We start from the raw sequence: 18,559 nt of genomic DNA, 5'->3' as shown, positions 1-18,559 counted from the left end.
CATTTATACATTTTCCATGTATCATATTAAATGAGCTTGAATTTAAGGAATCAAATAAATTGTCCATCATTTTGGTAAATGTAATTACTTGGCGGCACTCATTAGATAAATCGCCCCTAGCAGATAAATGTTCTGCAGCTGTAGCAACACTGCGGCTAAAAATTTGGGTTGCGTGTTTGACCTTCATTTTTTATTTTCTCCACATAAATATGTTCATCAGTTAGTTTCTGACATATTTTTAATTCACCATGTAATTTGTCCGCTTCATAAATTTTCTGGTAATATTCCCATTTTATCGTCTTTTCAACCTTTTCTTCGAAGTCGAAATATTTTAAGTCCTTCGTAAGTAAATTGTTTCTTACCCTTTCAATAAATGAGGGACATCAAATAATGGGATAATTTTAGATTTCCTACTTCCATTACATCATGTCTCCATTCCTTATTTTCTTTTATGAATTTTATTCTACTATCTTCAATAATTTCATTCACTACACTGACATTTACTGTGCTTTGGTCGCACACTGTGCACAAAATATTAAGCCCTGTACCCTGAACATATTTAATGACTTTTATAGTCAAGGCTTTTAATTCTGCTTTGTTAACAGAATTTGTAAAAAGTATGCAACAGGCTGTTTAAATTTTTCTTTAATCCTTTGACCATGTAAACTAAAACATGGTCAGCAATTTTACTACGCCAAGCGAATCCTTTAATTTATCCTTAGATCCGTCGTAATGGATCTGCGGCGATATTGACATCTCGTCAAAAATAAGACAGCAGAGGCGATCTTCTGGACTTAATTCCTTCACAGTCTTTCTCATTTTTATGAATAAAACTTATTTAGCCCGACTCTATTTCAATTTTCGCAAGAAGCCTTTTAATGATTTTATAGAGGGCAATGTAAAGTATTTATATAAAAGAGTATAACTCTTGGGACTCTTTTGTACATGGAGAGACAAAACTTTTTCCTTTAAAGTAAACCTCCGCCACGAGCTCTCTTGTGAGTTTGGGTGTACTGCATGTTTGTGAATATTTTGCTGCAGTTGTCATATTTCTCGTTATTTTTTAAACAATTTGTATTGCTAATTTTATCAACGCTGGCTAATCTTTCTTTCAAACTACTACTCCGTTTACGTAACCGAATAATTTCGGTTTTTAAATTCTTCATTTGGAATCTTGAAATCTTTAATTCATTCTCCAGCGATGAAGTTGATTTCAGTTTTTCTGCAAAAAAAACTTTTACTTTACTACTTTCCACACCCAGATAAAAGTAGCCTATGTATAAACATTTTTTTTGGATATCTTATGGTATAAACTACATTGGCACTTACTTTTGTCTCCTTTAAGTTTCCGTCTTTGTTGTATACCATGTTTACTGCAATAATTATGTTCTGCTGCTATAACACACGCATTGGGAGGTGCAGCTGAAAATAAAATAATAATAATTCACCATTGTCATTGTAAACATCAAAATTACTAGTGTGAGTTACATGAGGATTATTAACCTAAATTGTCATTACAATAAATCAAGTTGAAGTGTGTTTGTAATGACTACACAACAGTTACATATTACTTAATGCAGTAATTAATTATGGTAGCTAGTTAAACATAATTTGAGAATGTAGGTAGCCAAGCGTTTACATACCAGTGATTATTTGCTTTGATGTAGAAGGCAGATCCCATATATTATGTTCAGGCATAGGAAGTTCAGTTGGTATATGTGGAGTTGCAGGAGGCATATGAGCATCTTGTGATGGAGCACCTGGAAATAGTAAAACAAGTCTAAGATCCCACTAAACAACAACCTTCACCGAGTTGGTTAAGGGGTGAATGAACAGTATTTTATATCCAATTAAATATTACTATACTGCAAACAGGTGGCCTTAAAGGTATCTATGAAAAAATGAAATTTAAAAGCGTCGCCCCACCCAGAATACAAGGGGCGGGATTCTCCATCGCGATTAGCTCCGGTACCCGCCTGGGGTATTATTACTCTATTTCGTAGTCGCATTAAATTATATTAGGAGCAATGTTTTAAAACTTAAGAAAAGAAAAGTTAAGAGGTGAAAGAGAAGGTGACTGCAGAGTACATATTTTAAAGTAATAAGATATATATTTTATCAGACACTGAAGAGAAGGTAAAGGGAAAGGGAAGGTTAGTTGGGAAGTTGGGACCGTTAGTTGGAAAGGGTTAGCCGAGGTGTTATGACTATATTTTCTGATGGTACCTCATGTTTACCAATTGGCACAGGGTCGTCTAGTTCTTACTGACTTCTTTAAGCGTTCATGCCTTCCCCCATCACGTCAAGGTGGCCCCATGGGGGGGGGGATTATTATTATAAAAAAAATGCAGTATTTAATTATGGCAGCTAGTTAAACATAATTTGAGAATGTAGGTAGCCAAGCATTTACGTACCAGTGACTATTTGCTTTGATGTAGAAGGCAGATTCCATATATTATGTTCAGGCATAGGAAGTTCAGTTGGTATATGTGGAGTTGCAGGAGGCATATGAGCATCTTGTGATGGAGCACCTGGAAATAGTAAAACAAGTCTAAGATCCCACTAAACAACAACCTTCACCGAGTTGGTTAAGGGTGAATGAACTGCATTTTATATCCAATTAAATATTAATATACTGCAAACAGGTGGCCTAAAAGATTTCAGTTCAGTTTAATTGTGAATAATTAAGAATTTTGTTTTCTTAATGGCAATTTTAACTCAGTAGGTGGCATTGCGATCTAGTTCAAGAATAAAGATCTAAATCTTACCCTGAAGATGGAGAGTAGGAACAGCTATGTTATTTAAACGGTTGTTGCGATTCTTAAACTTGTCTGCAAAATGTATGTCACAGATGACTCGCTTTCTGTAAAATTTGATATCATCTGCAGTCTCCAGTTTTCCACCAACTATATTAACCCAGGCTTTGAATAACTCAGGATTCTTTTCTGGGTGTGGAAATTGATGTTGTGTCACACCTGAAAAATAAATTACAAAAATATGAAGTTTGTATGCTGATATTGTATAGTGTATGTATGAATGAATACCTATTACCTATGTATGTGTGCGCGTGTCTATCTATGTATGTCTATCTTATTAAATCATGTATCATTTCATATGGGATTCAGTAATAAATGGTTACCGTAAGGAACTGTGTTTCTCTAAACGCCCAACCTTATAATTGACTGAGTTGGTATCTCCCGTGATGACAAGTTTATCCGGATGACTAGGAGCTTTCAGGAGCACGATTCTGGGGCCCGATTCTGTTAAGTTAATAATGTCAAAATTGAATAGAAATTGCATCGCAACAGCTTTTTTAACCATATCGGGCATTCTGTTACTAATATAAGACCAATCGTATTCCAACGACATTCGATTGGTTTGCGATTGGTCTGCCATTTTGGTCTATATTACCATAATATTCTTAGTCTATATTGCCATATTGCAATCGTAAATCATTTGCAGACAAAATGATTCATTATTGAATGACAGAAAGGATAAAACGTTTATTTCAAAGAAAAAATTGCGCAGAATCCTGCCCCTGCTAATTTTACTTTAGCGACATGCGATTCACATCCGACTGAGATCCAATCACGACTCAATTACGATTGAAGCGTATGTGGCATTCCACTATTTTTTCTTTTAAATAAACGTGTTTATCCTTTTCTGTGATTCAATAATGAATCATATTGTCTGCAAACGATTTACGATTGCAATATGGCAATATCATCATCCTCCGAGCCTTTTCCCAACTATGTTGGGGTCGGCTTCCAGTCTAACCGATTCGAATTATTCCCAACTAGCGACCCGCCCGGCTTCGCACGGGTAACAGTATTTCTCCATTATTTAATAGATGTTATTATACATAAAAACCTTCTCATGAGTTACTCTATCTATTAAAAAAAACCGCATCAAAATCCGTTGCGTAGTTTTAAAGATTTGAGCGTTCATAGGGACATACAACATGACACATGACAGAAAAAGCGACTTTGTTTTATACTATGTAGTAATAGTCCCCTCTAGCTGTCCTCCGGGTGATAGCGGAATTGTCTTCCAGTTATCACCGGGTGACAATTGTGCCGACTGTTCCCTTTGAAAACTGACTAGAGGGACAAATGGAAGTCTATTTCTCAGTTGTCACCGGGTGACATTTGCTACGTTTCTTCTTCCTTCCAAAGAAAAAAAATGTAATTACCATAGATTTCAGGTTTTTATTTATTATGCTACATAGAATCTTCCAAAGAAAAAATGTAATTATCATAGATTTCAGGTTTTATTTCTTATAACAAACAACATTGTGTTTCCTTTAATAGGTACATCACATATTATTAATTTCTATTAACACCAATCGTTTTCTTAATTTTATTTAATTTAACAAGATTACAAACTGTGTTACAAATAAGCATGCGACTAATAAGCACTTTTAACTTAACCATTAGTGATTATCTGTGATTAGTATTAATTAAAGTTATCTGTGATTGTGCCTATTATAGGAAACATAATGTTTTGTTTTTTTATAGTAGTATTAACTACTATAAAAAATCGATTTTGTAAGCCTGTTGACATTGTGTTAGTTAAAATAATAATATATATATTTTTATGTGATTCTATGTAACATAATAAATAAAACCTGAAATCTATGGTAATTACATTTTTTTCTTAGGAAGGAAGAAGGAACCGTGCAATGTCACCCCGTGACAACTGAGAAATAGACTTCCCATTTGTCCCTCTAGTCAGTTTTCAAAGGAACAGTCGGCACAAATTGTCACCCGGTGATAACTGGGAAGACACCCCGCTGTCACCCCGAGGACAGCTAGAGGGACTATTGGGAATAATTCCCGATTCAGCTGAGTACCAGTGCTGTACAAGGAGCGACTGCCTATCTGACCTCCTCAACCCAGCTACCCGGCAACCCGATACCCCTTGGTTAGACTGGTGTCAGACTTACTGGCTTCTGACTACCCGTAACGACTGCCAAGGATGTTAAATGATAGCCGGGACCTACAGTTTAACGTGCCATCCGAAACACAGTCATTGGTTTCTAAGATATACTTAGAAAGTACATACAAACTTAGAAAAGTTGCATGGGTACTTGCCTGACCTGGAATCGAACCCACGCCCTCATACTTGTGAGGTTGGCTCTTTACCCACTAGGCCACCACGACTTTGAGGCAATATGGCAATATAGACTAAGAATAATATGGTAATATGTACCTATAAACCAAAACGGCAGACCAATAGCAACCAATCGAATGTCGTTGGAATACGATTGGTCTTATAAATATTAGTAGCAGAATGCCCGAAATGGTTAAAACTGATATTGCGATTTAATTTCTATTCAATTTTGATATTAATAACTTAATGATACTATTAACAGAATCGGGCCCTAGGTACTATGAACTTGATAAAGAAAGCACTTACCCGGGTTGTGTGAACATCCCAATTCGCACCGCCTCGGCATGATTATATGCACTCAAACAAGCGTCTCTAATCGCTAATAACACAATAACAGTGTCTATTTCACAAATATCACAAAAGGCGTCTTTATCGCAAATAATACTAAACACTAATGGCGTCTTTTCGCAAGTTATGTGAAACAATGAAACAGAGGAGCACAGCTCAACTCACTCACTAATTCACCGAAAACACAGCGGATGAGTAAAACTCAAATCAACGCAAGTCAACAGCAGAAAACACTTAAATGGACGAAAACTTAACACACAAATTGTATGTACTGTACTCGCCATTAAAATTCAAATTCTAACTTCAGCATTGGCAGTTGGCACGGTTTATTGCCAACCAAAAAAATAATTATAGAAAAATAATTTATGTATATAAAATAGTGTACAGATTTAATAAAAATAATTGATAGATTTCCTACGTAATACTAATATATAAAATAATTTTTAGATTTCAATAATTTTAGTGATATTTTATGGAAGTTAATTTTTGATTAAAGAGCCATCTATTATCACTTGAAGATATTAAATACTTTAGGAAGAGGATTGCAGATGGCGCTTTTCTAAATTTTTTACCGAAATCTAGTCAAGTACGGCAGTGACCAGCCCCTGCCGCAGCTGTATAGAACGCCATTTTTCTAAATCAGTGTTGCATTGTATTTGTTTCATTTTCTACTACTACCATTGTATTGTCAAAAAGCCTCGCAACGTGGGAACTTTTTTTAGGAACTTTTAGATTAGATTGCAACCCTGATTTCGAAAAGGTTTGGTTTCTTATATATAAAATTGGAACAATGAACTTAATATGTGTAAATATGTGTACTTTAATTTGATAATGTATAAATAAAAGCAGTTCCTTTTCTAAATCAGTCTGATATAACTTTACATTTTCGACTTGTCAGTCAAGCTATCGCGAATGTCAGCCGCGAATGTCTGTCACTGTCAAATGCGAAAAGTTCGGAAAATGCCCGAATGTCGCGGAGGAAAACTCAAATATGTTCCAAATCTGAAAATCTGTCATGAAAACCAATAAGTAAATAATATGAATTATGCCAAAAATAGTAATTCCAATTAAAATCTGGGACGAATGCTCGTAAACTTTCTCTTCAAATAACAATAACCTCAAAACACATGTACGGTATAAGTGTATTGTTTAGTTACCGTGTAGTTAGCAAATGTAGCATACGCTCTCACTCGTCTGATAGTACTAAGAAGCTATTGGAATTTCTAGCCGACATGCCTAAAGCGAATTCAGGACGAATCGCTGAGGCGCAACGTCAGAGGCAACAGATATCGAGGAAGAGTGAGAAGTATGGTCCTAGCACAGTATATCTCCAGGTACTGGGATCAGGTGCTAGAGGTGCACCCAACACACTGTATCTCTTCACAGATCAGAAACGGTAAGTTGCTGTGTAGAGAACTCAAGAGATTGTTTTAATGGAGTACTTTGTTGACTTAGCCTCATAATATTATATTGCAAGTATGTTGTTATTATTTTGACATGTTTCTCAATACTTTTATAGGTTGGAATAGACTTGGTAGTGAACTACTGTAATTATGAAATTTTAGTAATCTTGCAATTAATTTTCTTCTTTCGAAAAGAAATAGAGAGTGAGTAAATAATTTCACAACATAGATAGTTGTTTCATCTTCTCCATTATTTCACAACTATAATTTTTTTTTCGTTGGAATGTTCAACTTTTAATTCTTGTTCTAAATAAGTGAATTTAGTGCAGCTAGCTAACTCTACATAATTATTTGTATAAACATTTATAATGAACACATAAGGTACTAATATATCATCCTCCGAGCCTTTTTCCCAACTATGTTAGGATCAGCTTCCAATCTCAATGGATATATAATATTTTTCCCTATGCATTAATAATCTTGCAGATATCTTTTCAACTGCGGTGAGTGCACACAGAGGTTAGCCCACGAGCACAAAGTAAAACTGTCCAGACTCGACCACATATTCATCACAACCAAGACATGGCAGAATATCGGAGGCTTACCGGGACTGTCACTCACACTGCAGGACGTTGGGGTACCCAATATAACATTGCATGGACCTGAGGGCTTGGTATGTAGTCTAAGAAAATCATACACGCATTATACATATAGATAGATGATGTAATTTTTTGTTTTTGTACAGAGGGTAAAAAGTGATCCTATTACTAATACTTTGCTGTCTATCTGTCCCTGTCACCAGGCTATATATCTTGTACTGTGACAGTCAAACAGTAGATCTTTTTATAGATGATGTATTTCTGTTACTGATTTGGTAGTAAAAACTGGACACAATATTATATATCTTTTAATTAAGTATTTGTATAATAATATTCAATTCAACCTTGCAATCAGCTAGTTTTTTATAAATTCTTGTAAGTTATGTATGATACATTCATAACTCCCTCAAAAGAGATAAACTGGACTGGAACCTTGTGTAGGAAATTCAGAACTGAGAAAATACAGCTAATAATTATTTTTGTTTTAGGATGAGTTGTATGCTGCAACAAGGCGGTTTGTCATAATGAAGGACATGCAAGTAACTATGGCTAAGTGTAGCCCCAGTGAAGACTTTGAAGACAATGTTATGAATGTTAAATATGTGTTATTGTGAGTATAAATAGCATTTCTTAAAACCTAGACATAAATATTTTTGAGGATCTTATAAAAATACAAATTTTCTGTCTGAACATAATCTTAGAATTCCAATTAAAATTCTCTTGTGAGTTAAATTAATACTTAGAATTGCATCATTTTATCCATCCATAATTCGCTCTCTATAAACATATCTTAACTTCATAATTTCAGGGGCCCACACGACAACCTATTAACAGGGAAGGAATTCAAGCAACAAGCAGTAAAGAAGCCAAAATTAGACCCCAACATAGACAAAGAGTACGAGGAGTTCATTCATGACGACACAGATTATTACAGGCCTGAGATGCGGAACCTAGAGCCTGGTACGCACTCTGCCAAGGCCAGGCAGCTTAGAGAACTGGCTAGTAAAGAGAAAAATAAACCAAAGTCTGCTGTAGAGAAAGGTATTTTTTTTTAATCTCTCATAAACTTACTTGCAAATAGAATAGATTTATTTATTTGCATGCAATTGTAGGTAATTGATGTTTGAAATGTGATGGAAAGTTTGTATGTATGGATGTATTTTAATGAAACTTGGCAGTAATATATCAGAATAACACAGGCTTGCCTACAATGTTTATGTTCATAATTTTCAGATCCATTGAAGAAAAAGACTGAAAAGGTTCTACATGAACTACAGAAGAAAACCCATTGTTCTGTTGCATACATCTGTACATTAAAGGTAAGCTGTTTGTCTTCTAAACTATATGGTATATGTACTATGAAACATTCATTTACGAGCCATGTTTCGTGTTTCGTACTGTCGTTTATCTCGGAAGCTCCATAAATTTTCACACTATAAAGTCATTAGCTAGCTTTTAATCTACATTATTAAAAAGAAAGACGTCTCGTTTTTATTATCTTATTATCTTCTTTTTTTTGGTGGGGAGGTACGTAAGCAGGTAGCTTGAAACTGGCCGATGAACATAGTACTTTCCACCCGAGACTGGGAAGTAGTTCCCTCAGATCGGGATTAAAACCGCTGACGAAATCTAGTCCTTTACTGTCCTTTTTACACATCCTTTAAGAATAAGCTTGTCCACAGAAACGACTAGGGACCCTAGACTTGGCGAAGTGTGTGGAGAAAGGTGTGAAGCCCGGTCCGATGCTGGGACAACTGAAGAATGGCCAGGATGTGGTGCTGCCTGATGGGTCACTCGTGCTGTCCAGGGATGTGAAGACTCCTGATGAATCTGGGCCCGTGTTTATTGGTAAGATCACACCAACATCTTCATACTTGTAGTTTTACTATCTTATTTATTAAGTATGTAAATTTTCTTCTGTCTAATTTGTGATCATCAGTCTTTTTTACCTTGCAAGATCCTAATAACCAAATTTTTTGGCAGAAATATTTATTGTGTTTATATGTAACACGCGAAAAGTATAAAACCGATTAATATGAATTTTTATACACAGATAGATTTACAATCTGAATCAGGTATTCCCGTCTCCCGGGACGTTGGGGAAACCGCGAGGAACAGCTAACTGGTCACTAGTGACTAAAAAATGATTTCCAGTATTTAATCTTATGATTCTGATGTATTGAAATATTTTTGTACTAATTGTGCAGTAATAGACGTGCCGGAGCTAGCGTACCTGAAGGAGGCGGAGTTCTCAGCTCACTTCGACAACGGCATTAATCCTCCTGAGAACATTCCTACGCTTATAGTCCACTTCACACCGCCTCACGTCTTCCATAATCCTGCGTGAGTTGAACATGGTCTACTTAATTACTTGGTGCTAAATTGCTGGGTATAATTTATGTGCTCTAAAAAACTGATTTGTTTAATTTTACCTTTTATCTATAAAAATATAAATAAGAGGCTTCTCGTCTAATCACATAAAATCTGATCTTAGCAAAAAATACTTTTAAACCAAAAGGTCAACCTATAATACGCTATATAGAGTTGTCACCTTACAACATTTCCACTCCAAAGGTGGTATGAACAAAACTACTGAGCATGCGCGGGTTGTCATATAGCTGACTTCACAGCGCTAAAGTTATTTTGTCAATTAGATTTATTACTGTTTTGAAATAATAGAACTTTACATATATCTTTGTTAACCAGGTACCGCGCCTTCATGGCTCTCTTCGGTCCCTGCACCCGTCACCTTGTCCTCAACTCTCAGAACTCCTGCCTCGGCTCAGAAGCCGTTCACCGCACACAACACAAACTTCATCTCCTCGACCCTGACATATTTCCCCTACTCCGGGATGTGAGCGTACCAGCGGTGTGGAACTCGCACCCGCCCGTGCCGAAGACGAATAGTCCTGTTCGATTGAAAGGATTGGAGGAGCTTAAGAATAAGGTATGTTGTGTGTGTGTGTGTGTGCTTTGGGCTATTGCTATTGCTTCTGTTTATTACCTATGGAGTTTTTTTCATTTTGTGGTTGTGTTTTGTTCATGGGAACATTATTTTCAAGTTAACATATATTTGGGTATGGTCCTACGAGTAGGAAAAGACAACGGTATACTTTGTTAGCAAAGTCTACTATAGAAAATAAGTTGTGAAGAGAAAACACTAGGAATGTAATGTTTAAAACGAAAAATGCTAGATATTCCTACAAATTAATAAAAAAAAATCTTTAAGCAATAACGATTATGATTCTGAAGTATCCATTTGCATATTGATACTTCGCAAGCCAGTTCAAGAAACCAAAAATGTTTCATTCATATCATATCCCAATAGCATTTCGCTGACCTCTTACTAATCTATCATTATTGTACCTCATTGATTCTTACTAACAACTCATTATACTGTCTGAAAAGCTTCTAATACTCAGTACTGTTATGTCCTGCAACTTACACGTAGCTTAGCTTGCATGCGGTGAAGGGTTGACATAAGCAATCATTTGTAGATAGCGCTCGCGCAGTTCCAGAATATTATTAACTTGGAGGGATCAGCTAAGGGGGATGGTCATCAGCCTGCCATGGATGACTGCGATGCCGTGTCTAAGGTCGAAATGTTGGCGGGACGGACCCTCACTATGTATCACTTGAGGCCCAAGAAACAGCTGGACAGGTTAGTTGTATGTTTATTTTATTTTTTAAGTTTTAAGCAGGTTATGGCGGCCATTTTCGCTGTCTCGTTTTGTAAAGATGTATGTAATTTTATGTTGACACCAAAGTTACTTGGATTATCAAGTCGAAGTCGTAGCATTGTTTGAATATTTATATTATCCAAAATGTATGTAAAACTTGAAGAATATTGTCTTTGTAAAAATGAAATAAAACTTTTATAAATGCATCTATTAGAAAAAAAAAATCAACTACATAAAAAAAAACTAAATTAAATTTTAACGTAAACCTTCTACTCCCTCACTCACACAACCATCCTCCATTTTACCCCCCAGGACAGCAGAACCGAAACTGCACATACAAGACTACATCCAGGAGACCATGGACGTCGACGGCTTCGTGGGCAGCTTGGAGCAGTTCCGTCGACTCGTGGACAGCATGCGTTACGCCAGATGTGATACTAAGGAGTACCCCAAGGTCGTATTCTTGGGCACAGGCTCTTGCATACCGAGTAAGACCAGGAATACTAGTGCCATTGTACTGCATATTGAGTGAGTTTTGTTTTTGTGTTTTTTTATGTAAATACTAGCTGTTTACCGCGGTTACATTCGCATCCCGGAAGAACTTTTTCCCGCATCTGGATAAAAAATAGCATATGTCTTTCATCAGCCTCCAGACTTTCTGAATTTCATCTATATTGGTTCAGTGGTGTTCGCGTAAAAGCGTGACCGACATTTTCGCATTTACAATTATTTAATAAGAATTATTTTTATAATGTTAAATGTATATAGAAATATTTTTTGAGGATAATTGTGGTTATTATATGCTTAACTGGAATATAGATCCGCGTTCACAAATCTACATTAGATACAGGACATAGGAAGTATTACATAAATAAACAAAACTTGTACATTTTAGTGAAAATCGTTCAATGTTGTTGGACTGCGGCGAAGGCACTTTCGGTCAGCTGGTGCGTTTCTACGGACCGAAGAAGGTCAACGCGTTCCTCAGGACACTGAAGGCGATATACATCTCACATTTACATGCTGACCATCATATTGGTAAGTTGGCTATTCAAAATGGTGTTATTTTTAAGTTTAATGGGATTTTCGGTGTTAATTTTAAAACTGATGAAATATTTTTGTCTCTGAAAAAATTTTGGATAGTTGTATCTACATAAAAAAAAAGTAAAAAAAAAATTACATATACATTGCCCACTAAAAATCTGTAGTTAAATATAGCAGGTTAAAAGAATAAAAAAGCATTAGTAATTGCTCTGTTATTTTTTTATGGTTTTCTCGTCATTTTGAGATCAGCGAATTTCCCTAATCAACACAGCAGACCATTTTGTTTTTACTAATAGAAATTCATTTTATTATGCTCATAAAGGGCCATAGTATATATTCATGCAACACCATAATAAGGACAGTTAATATACGTCTTTCTTTCCCTAGGTCTAATCGGCGTCCTCCAAGCCCGTCGCCAAGCTATGCAGGAGCTGGCCCCAGGGGAGGGTGCTTCGCCCCCCACGCCGGTGTACCTGCTGGCGCCGGGACAGATCGTCACGTGGCTCACGCTCTATGATCACCAGTTTGAGAGGCTCAAGAGCGATTATACTCTCATTCCTAATCAGAATTTGGTGAGTTTTTAATGTGTTACTACAGTTAATGGAAGGAAAAAGTGGTGCTTGCTTTACACCATCTTTACATAAAAAGAATTTAGACTGTATTTTTTATTTTGACTTTAATTTGCGTCTAAGGCTTGTATATTATCCGGGGCTGCGGGTTGTTCGAAAGAGATACCGCGGCCCTGGTACATAAAAGGCCTATGACGGTACACGACGGTTTTTAGTCAGTAAGAGTCTGACACTGGGGTCATTTGATGAATTTTTGAAAAAAAAAGGTACTAGTTATGTATCACAGAGCTTACGATTTATAGTATGTATCTAATAATTTAAAAAAAATATATCGCGGGTTGCGTTGTTATTTTTTTATTTAATGCCAGTCTTGTTACTTCTTATTCATTCTCTTTTTCCTCACCATGTATTGTATTGTGTTCAAAATTACATAAGTAATTTTGACCATTTGATCTATTCGCGAAATCGTGACACTTGTGATGAACTTAAAACTAACCAATCATCCCTTTCTTCCACCAGCACCATGAGCATCCAGAGAAATTGGATTTAACGGCAGCAGCCCTCTCATCAATGGGGGTAGAAGCTATAAAGACGTGTTTCGTCGCCCACTGTCCCAACGCGTTCGGCGTCGCTATCAATGTGGATGAACGATATAAGGTTACATACTCAGGGGATACGCTGCCTTGTGAAGAGCTGGTTAAGATCGGTAAGTGTGACTTCGTCTGTGTTCTTAGGTTGGAACGTGCCTTGGGATTGTCATAACCAGACAATGGGTTGCTAGTCCTAAAAATATATGCAGGGTGTTACAAAAGTACAAGTAAAGCCGAAAGGTTAAAAGGCCCCTTCAAAAGAGTCAACTAACCATGTTTTTAAATCGTCATCCTCATCCTCCGAGCCTTTTCCCAACTATGTTGGGGTCGGCTTCCAGTCCATGTTTTTAAATCAATTTGTTCATTTTTGTCATTTTTATTTTTTATGTCACTATAACGAGGGAGCCACCCTTGTGTGTGTAAATGGTACTTGTCCGTCTTTGTACGACTCGGAGACTAGGCCACTACTGAGCGCTCTTGAATTTACGCATAGAATGACTTAGTGCAATTTATACATCCACGTATGATGACTCACCCGCTTCATGAGATTACATATACTATTGTCCCTACTTACTACTATAACCATGGCGTTATACTTACACTATTGTCCCTAAGGTTTTGTTTTATATTCCAGGAACAGACTCAACCCTCCTCATCCACGAAGCCACAATGGAGGACGAATTAGCCGACGAGGCTCGCATCAAGATGCACTCCACCACCACCCAGGCCATAGACATCGGCCGTCAGATGAACGCCCGCTACACAGTACTGACGCACTTCAGCCAGAGATACGCAAGGCTGCCGCGCTTGAACGCGCATATACTGAACGATAATAACAGTGTCGGCATCGCTTTTGATAATATGCAGGTTTGTATTCCCATGCAACATTGAACCGTATGCTTTAGAGATAAAGTTGACAATCTATAGAAAAAAAATGTCATCATCTCTCGAGCCTTTTCAGTCCCTTCCAGTCTTACTGAATGCATCTGAGTACCAGTGTTTTACATTTAGCGACTGTCAATCCGACCTCCTCAACCCAGTTATGTAGGCAACCCGATACCCCCTGGTAAGACTGGTTGTCAGAGTTTCTGGTATTTGACTACCAGTAATGACTGCCAAAGGTGACAACCGGGACATAGAAGTTTATCGTGCCTTCAGAAACACGGAAGAACTCGTTACGACAAGATGGTCACCTTATGATCCGCTCGGTATTGACTTAGCCCCGAGCTCTTATTATATTTTTCATTTGTCCGCAGATAACAATGAGCGACCTAGAACTGCTGCCGCACATGTACGCCCCCCTACAGCTGATGTTCGCGGAGCACTGCGTGGAGATGGAGCTGAAGGCTTCGCAGCGGCAACGAGTCCGCTCCCGCCGCTCCTCAACGCCCAGCCTGCCCCCCGGTACTCACACGCCTAAACGCTCCCGTAACCATAGCGACGCCTCCGACGATGACGTACCTAAACGATCACGTAACCATGGCAACGCGGATATTGTTGACAATGACCCGCTTAAAAGCACCCGTAACCATGGCAACGAGAACATTGTTGACGATGACGCGCCAAAACGCTCCCGTAACCATGGCAACAGAAATAACAGCGATTCGGAAAGTAGCTTGCCAGGTATTGGTACTAGAAAAGATAAAATTAGTAGTGTTTCTTCGGTACAGTCGCGTAAATTGAGCACTGATTGTACATCAGAAAATGATAGCAATCCTGGTACGGAACCCGATAATGTAGAATCTAATTCATCTGAAAATAATGTCAGCTAGACTATCAGAAATGACTTAGGTAGGTATATTCTATTAACTTTTAATTTGATGGCGTGTCCAATCCTGCCAAAGTTGTAGGTAAATAATATAATATTTTTGGAGCTTTGCATATAAAATATTGGGGAATAATGTTCTAGATTTTACTGATTCTTATGTTTAAAATGATATTGAAAAGATTTTCGGAATGAATTTCGGAGATCATGGTAATTGGTCACGTCCTCAAATTGAAGTAATAGTTGTTGCATTTTAAGATTACACATAATTTTATTTGTGACTTTAAACTCTTGGAATAAGGTTTAAACTTGCTTAACTTTATCGTCTTAACAAAATGCGATTACCACAAATGTTGAAAATAAATTGCCTTACAAGTAAAAAAATTGCTCCAAAAAGTTTTTGTCATTGAGTGTTAAAAGTAAGTTATTGAAAAACATAGATTGTAATAAGTTTGCATAGAATGCATTAGTTTTGTATACACAGTACATCTAGTTGGTATGTATGTTGTTATATTAATAAATAATTTCATGTAATCTTTGTTTCATTATATCTATTCCCATATCCTGTAGAATCTTATGTATTTATGTAATGTACTTCTATTTAGTTTTGGGTTCGTGAAATATGCAAGCTACGAGGCTTTTTATTATGTAAGTATAACTATATTTTCTTTTATAATGTACTATTCAGTTCCAAAGTAGCCATGTCAGAACGTTAGCGTCTTGGAAAAAGCAGACTTATTGCATGACTATCAGTTTTTACTTCTGAGTTAAAACCAATTTCCCCCTTTTTTTATTGATGGCAAAAATACCAGGGTTGCGGTGACACTTTCGAACAATCCCGCAGCCTTTGAGCACACATCTTCTTAGGTACCTAATGGAAAATTGATTGTATATGATAGTCGTATATTTTAGATACTTCGCCGCAAAGTCGGCAAGTGAGCAGCACGCGGCGCGTGGCGGGCGGCCGCACCGCCACCGCCGCGCCGCAGCCACACGCGCGGTACAGGGAGAGCAACGCCTCACGTAAGTGGCGATCACTCAACAGTTTCGCAATTTTTTTTAAAGTAGGTAGTTCGATTGTAGGTTTAAAAATATTGTCTGAAGTTCTTTGAATAAATGTTGCTTAGTACTTTTTGTACTAAGCAACATTTTTGTGTAGAATATTAATTTCACGAATATGATCAAAAACCCATAAATGAAGATTGCTTCTTTAAATAAGTAAGTAAGTATCAGTCTGACCAGGACCATAGATGCTGCAAAGGATCCGAAACCGCGAAAAAATCCGTAAAAGTAGTTTTATTTAAAAATAAGTACCTATATAGTTACTGCTGTCACATAAGTGGAATTTATCCAGGGCTTCGTCAAGAGATCAAGGGCATGACGGTGACAGGCACGGTGCGGCGGCCGCGGAGTCGAAGCAACTCGGCCTCCACGTCCGGCTCGCCTGCTTCACGGAAGAGTGCCCCACAAAGTGCTTCGCGTATGTTCCATATGTATACAATTCTCTAAGTTAGGAATTTTTCAGCTAGGTACATCCAGTTAGGCTGAAAGCCAAACCCAACATAGGTCTATGAAAAGGACACGCAGGTGATGACAGATGTAAAAATTTGTAATCGCCCTATTCCAAAAAAGATGTTTCTTACCAATTTCTTTGAATACTGACCTGACTGATTAACCTAGTCTGATTTTAGAGACACGGTTCTGCCGTACAACACAACCTAATTAAGACCTTTCATAGTACCACAGACTTTCATAGACTTTCATAGTAGTCACCAATAAATAATTGTAATATTTGTTATAACTTTACCTACTGGAAATATTTTACGTTCATAGGCCAACAAAGCAAGGAGCGGCCGACTTCAAAAGGCCGGCAAGAAGCAACAGCCGATAAGGATAATAAACCTGCGGATTTATCTTCAACACGTAAATACACAATTTCTTTTTAACTGCGTTGCTGGGATTTGGGTGGTTATCGTTGTAATTACATGGTGCAACCTACCCTTAATTTTATTACTTACATCATTATTTATTCCTGATGTGTTAATTCAAAAGGGATCCACTTATTGAAAATCATATTAGATTTCAACAGCCTTATGGTCTCTTTATGGGATTTTTATCAATAGGTCCTCTTGACTTCTGCTGGTTTAAAGTTGTTACCTCAAAAATACCTCTCTTACCTACTACTCTCTCTTGTTGTCGCCAGCCCGCTCAGTGAGCGAAAACTTCAGTAGAGACACGATACCTTCTGTGAAAGCATCAAGCATTTCCTCTGGTCCTATAATAGATTGTAAGTACGAATTATTTTAATTTATGATCTTTATTAATTTTTTGTATTTGCCATGACAGCCACACTTTACACCCCTTAAATTTGACCTCCCCATTATGATCTAATCACATTAATTTGTAAGGAATGTACTGTACTTATGTACTTCGATTGATGTAGTTGACTGTTGGAGGCGTGTTTATGTTCTAAATGTAAAAAATGACATCTTCAAAGTTTTCTCTTTTTTCAACGAACAAAGTTATTAAAATAATCGATGTTCAATTAGTGATAGCGGCTAAATCGAAAACCTTGAGTACAGTGGGTCCCGGGTATTCGTCGACACCTGAAGAGCTTCTCGATGTCATGAGCATCGGTAGTAAGAAGAATATTCGTGAGTACCTATCCTTTGTTGTCAAGCCTATGGGCCAAGTTAAAGGACAACGTACAAACGACAGTTATTTTTAAAACAACTGTTGAATTCGAAAATTGAAAGGGACACCCGATAAATTAGAAAAAAACCATGTCTGTGAACTTCGGCCCTAACCAAAAGATTTATTCCACCATTGGTTTATGTATGGGTTTCATTATCAATTATCCACATTTATAGCAAAAGCAGCGATAGTTATGGGCCCAGGGCAGATCTAGCGATTTTCAGAAGGAAAGTTTCTGTCTTTTAAGACTGCAGGATTCTGCCCTAATATTTGCTACGGGCCTGCTTGATAATCTTAGGTACTGTGGTGTCCTCAAAATTCTGATTCCTTTTCCGTTTTTGATCATAGGTGCTAATGGTTACTCTAGATGCGATGGCAATTCGGGTTATGGCAAGCCATTAGTCACGCCAGTCAACAAAAGATTAACCCTCAGAAGAGATCTGCCTTGGCCGCAGCTCAGTGCTGGTAAGACATTCCTTCTAACGCTCCAACGGATATTTATTTACTTTAATTCAGGTTTTATTTACCCTAATACCAATTTCTTATCAAATGTTTACTTCTTTATTTATATTAGAAATTTTTTTGTTTGTGTGTAAAGGCTCCGAAACTTCTTTGACCTATTTGAAAAAAATATTTTACTGTTGGTAGAAGCTACACTATGCCCGAATGACATGGACTATACATTATCCAGTTACAGAAAGTAGTTTCCACGAAACGCTAATTAAACTACAGGAACCAGCTGGCGTTTAATAATT

At 37.1% G+C, this 18,559-nt stretch overlaps 3 protein-coding genes across 4 annotated transcripts; 2 read left to right on the top strand and 1 right to left on the bottom strand.

Annotated features, from left to right (window-relative positions):
- Positions 1-1,272: 1,272 nt before the first annotated feature.
- Positions 1,273-6,062, bottom strand: LOC135118462 (uncharacterized). Of its 2 annotated transcripts, XM_064040599.1 has the most exons (5): positions 5,419-6,062; positions 2,769-2,975; positions 2,415-2,531; positions 1,644-1,760; positions 1,273-1,422 (listed from the first exon to the last, which is right to left on the bottom strand). In XM_064040599.1, the coding sequence occupies exons 1-5, from the start codon at positions 5,456-5,458 to the stop codon at positions 1,274-1,276; spliced, it is 630 nt and encodes a 209-aa protein (XP_063896669.1). In that variant the 5' UTR covers positions 5,459-6,062; the 3' UTR covers position 1,273. The 2 variants fall into 2 exon arrangements, with proteins under 2 accessions (XP_063896669.1, XP_063896673.1); XM_064040603.1 differs by having other exon boundaries at positions 1,330-1,760.
- Positions 6,063-6,380: 318 nt separating this feature from the next.
- Positions 6,381-15,644, top strand: LOC135118458 (ribonuclease Z, mitochondrial-like). The gene is given in 16 exon segments (XM_064040592.1): positions 6,381-6,556; positions 6,559-6,856; positions 7,350-7,536; positions 7,951-8,072; positions 8,271-8,503; positions 8,696-8,781; positions 9,145-9,310; positions 9,670-9,805; positions 10,169-10,409; positions 10,960-11,123; positions 11,455-11,670; positions 12,038-12,180; positions 12,574-12,758; positions 13,275-13,461; positions 13,980-14,212; positions 14,602-15,644. Coding segments are annotated over 16 exon segments (3,126 nt in total). The 5' UTR covers positions 6,381-6,543; the 3' UTR covers positions 15,118-15,644.
- Positions 15,302-18,554, top strand: LOC135118762 (uncharacterized). The gene is made up of 8 exons (XM_064041567.1): positions 15,302-15,320; positions 16,023-16,133; positions 16,465-16,590; positions 16,944-17,033; positions 17,314-17,397; positions 17,660-17,764; positions 18,153-18,269; positions 18,496-18,554. The coding sequence occupies exons 1-8, from the start codon at positions 15,302-15,304 to the stop codon at positions 18,552-18,554; spliced, it is 711 nt and encodes a 236-aa protein (XP_063897637.1).
- Positions 18,555-18,559: the final 5 nt, after the last annotated feature.

Source organism: Helicoverpa armigera, chromosome 2, assembly GCF_030705265.1.
Source record: "Helicoverpa armigera isolate CAAS_96S chromosome 2, ASM3070526v1, whole genome shotgun sequence".
Taxonomy (NCBI): domain Eukaryota; kingdom Metazoa; phylum Arthropoda; class Insecta; order Lepidoptera; family Noctuidae; genus Helicoverpa; species Helicoverpa armigera.
This window is presented reverse-complemented; position numbering and strand designations above follow the sequence as displayed.

Excerpts from the sequence above, each read along its gene's own strand:
- LOC135118462 (XM_064040599.1), bottom strand. The coding sequence starts at position 5,458 with ATGCCGAGGCGGTGCGAATTGGGATGTTCACACAACCCGG. Across the intron at positions 1,761-2,414 it reads ATCAAAGCAAATAGTCACTG|GTGCTCCATCACAAGATGCT; the intron begins GTACGTAAATGC and ends TACTATTTCCAG. Across the intron at positions 1,423-1,643 it reads ATCAAAGCAAATAATCACTG|CTGCACCTCCCAATGCGTGT; the intron begins GTATGTAAACGC and ends TTTTATTTTCAG.
- LOC135118762 (XM_064041567.1), top strand. Across the intron at positions 16,134-16,464 it reads CAGGGAGAGCAACGCCTCAC|GGCTTCGTCAAGAGATCAAG; the intron begins GTAAGTGGCGAT and ends GAATTTATCCAG. Across the intron at positions 17,398-17,659 it reads CTCTGGTCCTATAATAGATT|TGATAGCGGCTAAATCGAAA; the intron begins GTAAGTACGAAT and ends ATGTTCAATTAG.